This window comes from Borostomias antarcticus (assembly GCF_949987555.1).
Source record: "Borostomias antarcticus genome assembly, chromosome: 32".
Lineage (NCBI taxonomy): Eukaryota > Metazoa > Chordata > Actinopteri > Stomiiformes > Stomiidae > Borostomias > Borostomias antarcticus.
The window spans coordinates 2,690,145-2,702,075 of NC_140265.1; the positions used below are offsets into that span (position 1 = coordinate 2,690,145).

Below are 11,931 nucleotides of genomic sequence, written 5' to 3' on the forward strand. Positions count from 1 at the left end.
GAGTGGAGTGCACTTCTAAAGCATAGAGCGCTTTACAATATCTTCTCTCATTCACTCACCAATGGTGGCCAGCTGGTGTTAGCCTGCTCTTTGGGATAAATTAGTGTCTTACTCAAGAACACGTCAACGAAGCAGAGGAGATAGCTGGAATTGAACTGGAGGCTCCCAGACGGCTATTCTACCTCCTGAGCTGCTGCCGCCCCCTCAGAACGGTATCATGTGTGCAGTACTGGATGGACCTAGGGTGGCATGGTGATGGAGAACTCCTTGCAGATGTAGGAACCTCTTGAAAATGTTTTCAGCCCTCAAAGGCCAAATGTAGATTTTTGCAGGGTGATTATCAACAATCTAGTAATTATATTCTGTAAAACAAGGCATGTTTAAATGATTTTATTGTGAGCTCACAAGGTATGTCTGAGCAGGGATATCAGAGTACAAAGGTGTGGTCAGAAAACAATGAGTCTCATACTTCAGCCAAAATTACCTCATCTTAAGACCTCCTCCTCCTTATCTCTCTGGGCTAGTGGAAAGGGCTCTCCCCCTCCCCCAACTTAACATTCTTGAAGCTCACAGACCAGCTCCCACACACCACAAGACACTGTTTCTTCTTCCAGGAACACAAGGTGATATTTCCCCCACGCTGCCCAGGGACTTTCACAACAGCTCTTTGTCCTGTAACATCTGGGCCTCGACGCCTGGTTTTAGATAGATTGAATCCAGCTTCATCAATGAAAATGAGGTCATGATGCAGAGCAGCTGCGCCAAATACCACCAATAGGCCGTTCACACCTCTCATATTGAAATGAATGGAATGCACAAGAACAAGTGCCCTGGATCAGGTCCAAATCCAGACAGTTTGCTAATAACACCACCAGTTAACATTAGCTAGCCAACATCAGATAGAAATCTAACCAGGTAGATATGAATAGGCTACAGCAGGATCTTGACTAGTCGTAACGTTAGAAGACCATAAACGCAAATGAAAACGCAAGTGCTCATTTTACCATACTTTGGAAAACAAGTACCCTAACACACCCTATAGAACATGGAATCTATGGGCTGCAGCTATTGAGTCTGAGAGAAATAATAATAGGCACAAATGCTTATTGAATCAATTTTAATCCATTGATTTTATCTCTAGCAAGATTGATTATGCTCTCCTAAAGCTATAATCAAAGTTTTGATGACTGAGGCCCAATTTAGGGACCCAAATAAGATTGAGTCCACCCAAGAAAAAACGAATAATTCCCTTTATTTGACAAACCAATCATAGTCTACATACCAGTGATTATACCAATATGAGGTCATTTTAAGATCAATCAAACATTCAGTTCTGAGTCCGGGTCCAGAACCAGGGCTACAGCCAACAGCAGGAGGGAGGCGGACTGGACTGGGAAGGGGTTTGCAGTCCTTGAACTCTGCTCCCTTCTTTTCTCCTCCAGATCCAGGTACCTATAGCCGTCACAACGTGGCTAGCTAATTGTAGGCTATTCTTGACCCACGTTAACATTAGCAAAGCGGTGTACCTGCGCACATGCACAAACAGAGCAGTGCTACAAAGAACTCTATATATTTATTTTCTCATACACTGGGCATTTGGTGTTGCCAAGCAATAGGCTCTTTGCTTTGCACAAGTTCCACTACTTCCCGAAATTCTACAGGCATCCTTATTTCCTGTCCTATACCATTGTGCCGCACACCTGATTAATCACTTCCATCCAATAGTACAGGACAGGAAATAAAAATGCCTGTAGAATTTCAGGAAGTAGTAGAGCTTGTGCAAAGAGCCTATTGTCAGACAGTACTTCAGGAACAGTGTAAATCACACAAGTCAACTGCTGGCACGTTGCATGTCTGTGACTGATAAATCGTCAATGACGTGTAAATGGTTGAAATTCATGTTGAAATGAAGCCCCCTCTTTTCCATTCCAACTATAGCAGAGGCCGTTATTCACATAACAGTTGACCGTGTTTGCTTTCTTCACTGACAGAGAGAGAGAGGGGGAAAGAGAGGGAGAAGATGAAAAGATTTCATCAAACAAAGCTCAGCTTTGGAAAGCGAACTGTTGAGGACAAGATCAAAAAGAAAGAGGTGATGATGGTGGTACACTGCCTACTCTTTACTTAACATGATGGGAAAAGCACATTGACGGGATAAATTGTATGTCTGTATATAGATAAACAAATAGACAGGTATGTAGGTGTGTATAAATATACACAGTATGCATGATTATGTTCGGTTAAAAATATATAATTTGTTGACAGTTATATTTTTATATTATATTTATATAATATTATATTTATATAATATTAGTAATATATTATAATATAATAATATATATATAATATATTATATATAATATTACTAATATTAATAATTATATAATATTTATATTGTATATATATTAATATTATAATATTATATTTATATAATATATATAGTTATATATATATATAGTTATATTTTTGTATAACCCTAACCCTAACCCAAGAGGTAGGAGGAGAGGTGACGGGAGGAGACCAACATGGACAAAAGACAGGAGGAGAGGTGACAGGAGGAGACCAACATGGACAAAAGACAGGAGGAGAGGTGACAGGAGGAGACCAGCATTGACATCAGAGTGGAGGAGGCCAGGGGCCTCATTTATCAAAGAGCGTGTAAATTCAGGTGTAAAAGAGGGCGTACGACGAAAACGCGGAAAATGCACAATGTAGCGTACGACGAGAATATTTACACGCTTTTCGGATCTATCAAAAATGTCGTATGCCCTTTTCTGCACGAGAAATCCGAGACGGGCGGGGAATAGAGCGTACGCGCACGCGCCCCGTGTTCCGCCCTCTCCACGCCCAAATCCAACCATATATGGTCAAAACTATGACGGCACAACGGGGATACCCCAGAAGGAACCGACATAATATAGCGTGGAGCATATAGGGACAGATAAATACGTTTATGGAAAAACGCGGAAAGAAGAGAAACCTTTCGGAGACGGAGGTGCATGTGCTTGTTGGTGAGGTCCACGCGAGGAAAGAAAATCATCTTCGGAAGGTAAGCTATTTGTACGAGCCTACATTTGTCTGATTGCTCCTACAGTTGAGGTAGCCTACTGTACGTTTCTACTGTAGCCTACGTTTCGTGGCGTAGGCTACACGGACATGCTGTATTATGTGGCAATGAAGCAAACATTCCACACATTCTGTGGTAGGCTATGATTGATTCAGGACCAAAAACAGGGAACGATAACACAGATGACCACTTCATAATGTTAGACCACATTATTAAGACTCATCTAAATCACCCGGTAAATCACACTTAAGCATTTATTTGGCTGCCAACAGAAAAACATATCAATTGAATATGGCTACACAATAAAATGTTTAATGCATAATCAAGTTAACAGACAAACTCAAGGAAAATGACTGAAATTGTTTCTCCAGACTCTGACGTGGGGTGGGACTCAGAGGAGGGGGAGTCTGCAGTGGTCCTGGACCTGACGGTCGTGCCCCCGCGAGTTGTACCCTCCACCTCCAGCGCCACGACCTGCAGTGCCATCACCTCCAGCGCGCCGGCCTCCACCTTCTTATCAGCTTTGAATATATATCTTGGCAAACATAACACGGGATGATGTACAAGGAGGGGACAGATACCTAGTGAAAGTACTATTGGTTGCTAGTAAAAAGACAATAACGAGGGCTTGGTATAAGGTGGAACGCCCAACCAAGGAGCAGTGGCTGGGTGTTGTGGAGGAGATGTATGTTAGGGAGAGGTTCACGCATGCATTGAGGATGCAGGAAGGAAAGTTTGAAGGGAGATGGGAAAAATGGATGGATTATAGAAGGAAGTGTGATGATACCACTAATATTAAAATTGTCATATTTGAGTAAGAAAAAAAGCTGCATGGATGGATGTACCCATAAGCTGTTATTGTAGGTTTTTATGTTTTATTGTATTGTCGTTGTATGGATGGAAAATGCTAATAAAGATTAAAAGTAAATAAGACAAAGAATATGTATCTTGGTTATGGACACACCAACAAGCCAGCCGTCACGCGCAGCGCCTGCCTCCAGTCTAGCCCCTACCCTGCTGTGCGCCAGGATGAATGAGTCATGCGTGGAGCCAGGCCACCGTGCCACTACACTTGTGATGAGCATGTCGGCGTCACATATGATTTGGGTATTTCTAGTGTGCACATTTTAGCGATTCACATAGACGTATTCATTCACTGATGGTGCCCTTATGTGGGTGCAGTCGCCATCGCCGTCACCTCTTTGGAGTTCTATCTCGGCTAGTAGGCCGAGTAGCGCCGGATTCATTTAGGCTCGCATTACGCACAGGAGGACTGTCATTTATATGCTTACCAAAGAGCAAACAGGTCCACATGATCACATATTAATGACAATCTAATTGGTCAATTATTGCCGTTTGATGGAGTGCCTGCATTAGGTGTGTGACATATAGCGCGGAAAGGTTTGGGACAGCGCATAGGTTCATTTTGGGGAACAAATCCATATCGGAGCATGAATGAGCCGGTTAGAGGACACGTCTAATCTTGCATTGCGATATATGTTTGTGCTGAATTGGCCTAGTAGCCTACATGATTGTGCGTTCATGAACTGTCGCTCTTATTCTCTCCGTCAAACATAGTAATTCACCGACGCACCACCGGCGTCGCCAGTTCCCCCTGTGTTCAAGAAGGGCGTAGAACACCGTGTAAATCGGTACGCCAACTGGAGAGGTGTCCTACAAAAGCGCGGAGAAAGGCGACTAAATTTTCGCCCTTACGGCTTGATAAATCGCAATGTGGGGGGGGCAAATGGCGTACGCCTGAACTCGCGAAAAAGACCGTGTAAAAGAAGGCGTACCTCAATGATAAATGAGGCCCCAGGCTGGGAGAGAGGTGACAGGAGGAGCTAGTCTCATGTTTCTAATAGATGGTGTGTTCTCATCAACATTCACTTAAGTTGTGTCCTCTCAGGATGACCTCCACTGCTCTCAGTTAAAGATGATATTAATCCAATATGATGCGTGTTGTTCTTTATAGATCTAGCCTCTTCATTCTGCTCTCAAAGTGCACCAGATTGAAGCACCACAACTAAATGACCTCGGTATTACAAAAATCCTGCGTACGGCCCTGGTCCTGAATGTTTCAGAGGGCAGATGATAACCTCCTTCTAAGCAAGGAGCAGGTGTTCATAATTCTGTCTGCATCACTACACTGAGGTGATATTTTGGTTGTACCGTCTAATCACAACACTAACTGTTCTAATTTTTAACCTATCTGTCTACATGTCTGTCTGTCTCTCTCTATCTTTCATTGTCTGCCCCTGTTTTATTATTGTATCCGAGGCTTCACGTTTGGTGATGGGACCTCAGTGGGTGAGAACAGACATGCTGAATAGACATAAAGATCTAGGCATGGGCAGCATCTTTCCATCCATTTAAAAATAAATATGTATTATTTTATGCCAACCTACATTCAGTCTAGCCCTAACCCTAACCTCTTAGAGTGCAGGAAGTGTCGGCCAGCTGTGTCATGTGTGTGTGTCTCCATTCTCAGCGTCAATACATCCAGTTTGATAGTTCACCTGGGCCAGCAGACTAAGCAGAGCCTCGACCCAAACAAGGTGTCCTGAATGGTCTCCCAGGTCCGCCTTGTACAACTGAACTGTCAGCCCAGTGTTTCAGTTTGGTCTACAAGCTATTCAATAAAACCTGGAGAAAATGATCTGTATCTTGTCTTTACACTTACAGCACACATGCTGCACAAATGATGACCTTAATTGTATGACACTTGTTTTGTAAAATGCACAAGGGTATCTCTAACTTGGCTAGACTGTGGATGTGGTGACTAGTCCAGGCCAGTCAGCATGGTATAAGCTGCATACAGGTGAGCAGAAGCTGAAACGCTTGTTCCTTGGCTAGGACCAAGGCAGCTTGCCAGCAGGGTCAGGCCTGTGCCGGGAGGTCAGTACATTAGAACCCCCTTAGGCGGGCTGTATGTATCCTAGGTTCTCAAACTTATATTTGTGGTATAGAAAGGTAGAACTTGCTTGGTTGGTTATGCAAGTGTGTGTGTGGTACTGTTGATTTTCCTCCACACTCCTCTCTCAGCCATATGTTTCCTCTATGTGGATCTGAAAACAGTGATAGGGATTAAATTAGGTTGCTAAGAGAACTGCTAGTCACCAGAAGCATTCAAGAACATAACCCGTGCTGGAATACTAGTGTATGAACAAATCAATACAAGTAGAGCACATCTACTGACAGGCTGGCTGAATGACTGGAAGACTGACTTGGGACCTCCACTGAGGACATCCCAGTCCTGGCTATGGATCAGTAGGCTAGTGATGCTCCCCTGCCCCTGGGCTAGTGTAAACCATTGCTAGCCTCTACCCACAAGCCATTACATTGATCATAGGCCTACTAAGAGAATACCAAGGGGAGTCTTGGTAAGGCTTTTATCAGGGAGGTTGATGGATTACGTCTTTCAAGCTACATGATTTGCATTAAAAATATAATCTCTCTCTCACACACAGTCATGTAATCCAGTCAATCTAACTCCATAACAAATTACATTAGGCCTACGTAACTAGCAAGCTAGCAAACAAAGTCAATGTAGACAGCTATCTAACTAGCTAGCGTAATTTCCACCATGCCCCTTCTCCTAAGAGAAAGGCGATTCGCCTAATTAAAAAGTGATTGACAACCGTTTCAGGCGAAATGAGTCTTTGATTGACAAGACGATTGTCAGTCTCTGATTGGCCAAAGTAGAAATTGATTGACAGTTGACCCGCCCCCTGGAAGTCTCTGGGCCTGCAGAGATACACACTTGGAAAATTGAGGGGTCTTCTACAGGGCAATAAAGTGGGATCTCTGTATAAAAACTTGTTGTTGTTGGCAACCCTGCCCCAATAGCGGACCTAGGACTACAACTGGCTAAATTGGCTCTGATTGAGAGACCTGTGCCACTGATTGTTTGATTGTTTCCATCTGCCTCGTTAGTATGTGTACAGTATTTCTAGCCTACATGTACAGTAGCTCCCATCTTGTTCTTTGTCTGTTCCATTTGCTGTAGCTGTGCATAGTCCCTGGTGTTTCCGGTGCCATCTTGTAAGTCTGTAAGTTTAGAAGCTCTGTCTTTTCTTCTTCACTTGTCGAGTGTATACCTTGGTTTTATTGTTTGGTCTTTGGTTTTGTGAAAACTGCTGAAACCTTAATGCACCTGTGACAGTTACATGCAGCCCTTGTGATTGCTTAAGTCAGTATGAAACCATCTATGGCTTCTCACATGGCAGGTAACTCAACAAGAGTTCAAGCCCAGGGGGGATGCAGAATAACAATGCTAATACATGTACAGTACATACTCAGGCATTGTGCTGTGACATGATTTTTTAAAACTTATTTATGTATTTATTTGTAGCTGTTACTGTTTCTTCATTTTGTTTACATCTCTTCATCTGACCAGCCTGTTGTCTGCTTACATCTCAATCAGTCCCACCTGTGTTCAATTCAGTCAATCAGTGAATCCATGCTCAGTCCAGAGTCCCACAACTCATTCCCATCACAGTATGTAGGCCTACTAATATGTTCATCCAGGATTGCTACCACAGTGTAAATAAGCTGCGACATTTATCATTTTTTACTAAGAGCTATCTGAAGCCAGCCATGCTCTCCTCATATTCACTGCACATTCTTGCTCAATAAATCTCTAATGTTCATGATTTAAAAAATGACATTTTCATGACATGGTAGATGTAGTGTGAAATGTATTGTGTGCCAGAAACAACGACAAACAACCTCAGATCACAACACCAGATTTAACTTTTCTCCATTTCCATGGTGGCCTGCTATACACTGTCGAACAGTGTCACAATATGGATTAGAGCAGGGGTTCATACATATGTTTAGAGGAATTTAAGACAGATTCGATAGAAGGATAGCGTTGATTGACGGTTGGATGTCGTAAGATTATTGGCCTAAAATCTAAGGTACCTGTTGTCGTCATTGCACATGACCTACCGTTTTCCAGGAAGTAAGAAATTATATACTTTGATATGAGATTACAACAAAAGTAGAATTTAGAAATTTTTTTGGGCATACATCGTTGAATAGGTGAACACTATGACCAATTATGTGAACCAAAATGGGACAGAATGCTTTTTTCATTTCAGTGCGACTTTAATGTATCAGGCTTACATAATTTAAAAAAGTCAACATGTTTCGACCTTGTCAGTCTTCATCAGGACATGTGCGCTCAAACAAATCCTTAAATACTCACTACTGTGAGTTTGGTTAGATTAACATCTAAGTGTGCTTTCAAACCTAAAACTTGAGCCTGTACCTAAACTGAATGTCTCTAGTTGGCTGCATGGACCCAAAGCCCCAGCGCTTGATGTCAATATGCGGGATCTCCTCATCTGGATTCTTTAACTCAAAGTCAAAGTACGTGAGCATGAGGAAAACAAGCTGCTTCAGCTCATTGGTGGTGAAGAAACGACCAGGGCACATGCTGATTCCAGCCCCCCACGGCATGTTGTAGTACTTCAGATTCTTCCCGCCCTTGTAGAAATCATTTTTCTCGCCCCCGTCTGGTGTGAGGAAACGGTCATATTTGAACGTGAGCGGATCGGGGTGGATGTCTGGGTCCACCTGAACGGCGGTGTAGGGGAAGAGGGCCACCCTGTCGCCCCCCCTGAGGTGGTACTCTTGTCCGTCAGCCATCTTGAGGCTCATGTCCTGGAGCACGGCCCTGGTGAGGACGGGGGCGGCGGTCAAACGCAAGGTCTCCTCCACGGCGCTGTCCATGACGGGCGTCTTCTGCAGCATGTCCCGGGTCAGGTCGATGAGCGGCCCACCACGCCTCACTTCCTGCTCGGCCTCCTTCAGCACGCCCTCCACCTCCGCCCGGACCGCCCTCATGGCGTCGGGGTGCTTCATGAGATAGAGGAGCAGCCAGAAGGCTGACGGCCCCGTGTTACCCCGGGACGCCCACAGAAGCAGGAACATGTACCTGTCTTGCATGAACTCCTGCATGCCGTGCTCCTCCCTAATCTCCTGCTGATCGCGCACCCAGCCGCTGACGTTGTCTTTGGTGCTGATCTTCTGGACCGACAGCGTGTTCCAGAACAGCCTCTTCAGACGTTCCACCTCCATCTTCTCCGACGGCAGCAGCACCCCGTAGGCCAGCTTGGATCTGTGACGAATGTGAAATAAAAGCCCCCCAGCAGCACTGTGAAAATATCCCTATGTTTCCTTTTCATTCTCTCCAGGAACTTTGCAGTATACCTGCGAAACTCCAGGACATGGCCCAGCCAAGGAATGGGTCCCTTATCTAAGGGGGGTTCCCCGGGACGCCTCTGACGGAAGGTCCCCAGGAGATAGAGTCCTCCAAGGAGGAAGGCTAGCAGAGCAAGCAGGAATGGCAGCAGAAAGCCCATCGTCCTCTCCTGTGCTACTCGCAGAGCTAATCTGTTCTCCAGCTCATGTTCCTTTGTATTAGTGAAACACTGTGCTCAGGGCTGAAAATTAATTTCCATTTGGCGACTAAATTTCGGAGGCTATCTGCCACGCTGGCGGGTAAATGTTTGTACCAATAGAGTCATGTAATAAAGTATGCGTGCGATGTCGCCACATCCATGCCATAGACCGGCGTTCTGTTTGTTGTGTGTTGCTCCCCCGCTGCACCAAATAAAGTTTTCAGTCACATGACTGTTGCGGAGCCTCGCGCACTAGGAGAGACTGGTGACGCGAGGCTACTCGCGCACAGAAAATCGTTCCCATTTACCTCAGAGGACGCGCGCTTCTACAGTCAACACCTACAGTAGATGTGTACCATCCTGTCTCTGGGCTTCCATAGCATACCAAGCCACTGTTTCTCAGAAGGGATGTCTTTGATCGCTTGTCATGTAGCTTATAAACTCTGAAGACGGTACTGGTTCCTCCTTGACTGACTTCACTGGTCATCCAGCCATAGGCGTAGTTTTAGGTATGGACGCTATGGACATGTCCATACCAAAGCCACGGAAACACGAATTGTCCCTACCAAAAATAATACAGAGTGAAAACTGTAGTTTTTAATTACCATTCACAACTTGCGAAAGCAAAACGGTTGGGAATTAAGGCCTGGTTGACAGCTGCGTTCAGCAAGCTATCCAATCAACAATGTACAGTAGCCTACTTCCCCCCCTCAATGTACAGTAGCCTACTCCCCCCCCCCTCCCTCCTCAACAATGTACAGTAGCCTACTTCCCCCCCTCCCTCCCTCCCTCTGTGACCCAGCGAGGGCCTCGCGAGCTCAGCAGCTCACAGCACATCGAGCATCGACTGTCGGCAACAGCGGGAATTTTGATTAAGCAGAAGTAAGATTGAAGTTATTGAACAATAGGGAATACAATATGTTGACAATTATTTTTCTGTACAGAGTTGTATCAATGATAATAGTTTAGTTTGCGTCCTACTAAATGCCTGTAAACTGTAATGTTAGTGCTAGCTGGTGGTGCAGCTAGTCAGAGCTGTACGTATTTAGCTATAACGTTAGGTCTCGTAAACGTTTGCTGAGGCAGAGATAAGGTGCTGTAATGTTGTCATAACAGTTGTCTTTAGCTAGTAATAAATCAGTTTTGGTATAACCGTTGCAAACTCCTAGGTTTGAGCAATGACTAGCTAGGTTCACTCGCCCACTGAATTGCATAACAGGCTAAACAAACGAGACGAGACGTCTGGTTTGTTTATGCAATTCAGTCCAAGTCCAGCGTAATTATGTTCATATTTCATATGCTACACAGAATAGGCTGTAGGCTACACGGAAAAGAGTGTTTCATGTCTGCAAGTAGTTTGATATTGTCAATCATTTCCCTTTTATGACCAGAAAAAATAAGACAAAAATGGACATTAGAATTTTTTGGGTCAAAGCAGCAGAAAGGCAGGACCTGGAGAGGCAGGCGGGAGATGCATCAGGGTTACAGGTGAGATTATAGTCTGACTCAACAGATGTAGGTTTTGTGGATAAACCTTGTCATTCGTTGTCACATTGCCCAATCAGTGGCGACGGAAATTAATCTGATTCGGCCACCACCCAGATTCAATCCAGACTTCGTGAAACAACAACAACCTATTGTGTCCCTACCAAAGCTCAAATCAAACCTACGCCCCTGCATCCAGCTCAGGTTTAACTTTACATGATGACAGGCTGTGAATATGTAACAGTATATGTATTTGGTTCATAAACACATAAAGACCATGAGGTGAAGGCTTGGATCATTTATATCTCATATTTGTGTAGGGTTTGCTAGTTATGGATAATTCTACACCGTGGAAGTGAATGGAAATGAATATTAGAATTTCTATGAATGTTCAATGTTTCTAGGCATCGAATTAAACTACTTTATTTGAAATTTTACTTTGGCCTCTTCCTTAAGCATGTATTCAACATAATACTATTATCTGAATGAAAAGTACTGAAACAGATGTATAATGTGACAAAAAAAGGCAATTTATTATTTTGGCCGGTAAAGAATATACTTGGCCGGCGGATTTTTTCATCTACCAGTCCCCTTGGCAGGTGAGCCAAAAAGTTAATTTTCATCCCCGACTGTGCTCCTCCCCCTTGCACAACAGATACCCGAGTACTCCAGACACTACGTTCTTTAACAAGTTGTTGTCTTCAAGACCCTGCCATGGCCCTATCTCTAAGCACAGCTGATGCCAACTTCTCGGCACTGAAATCGATACATTTCAGTGCGCAACACCATGAACAATGAAAGACTGACTGATATCGGGGTGCTAAGTGCAGTGTTGCCAGCTCCTCTGTAAGGGAAGTAGCTGTTGGTTCTCCCAAAAGTAGCTAGAAGTAGTAATCAATTAATTTGCATAATATGCCATTCTGAAAGATGCAAAATGGATAAAAAAAAGGCTGATCAGGCAGTTTACAA

The 11,931-nt window shown here is 44.1% G+C and overlaps 1 protein-coding gene across 1 annotated transcript; it reads right to left on the reverse strand.

Moving 5' to 3' along the window:
* Positions 1 to 8,323: 8,323 nt before the first annotated feature.
* LOC311327423 (7-alpha-hydroxycholest-4-en-3-one 12-alpha-hydroxylase-like) lies at positions 8,324 to 9,438 on the reverse strand (the record flags this gene model as incomplete). Its single annotated transcript, XM_084460460.1, has 2 exons — positions 8,324 to 9,194; positions 9,287 to 9,438. 2 exons carry the CDS (start codon positions 9,436 to 9,438, stop codon positions 8,324 to 8,326), a joined length of 1,023 nt encoding a protein of 340 aa, XP_084316586.1.
* Between the last annotated feature and the right edge of the window lie 2,493 nt (positions 9,439 to 11,931).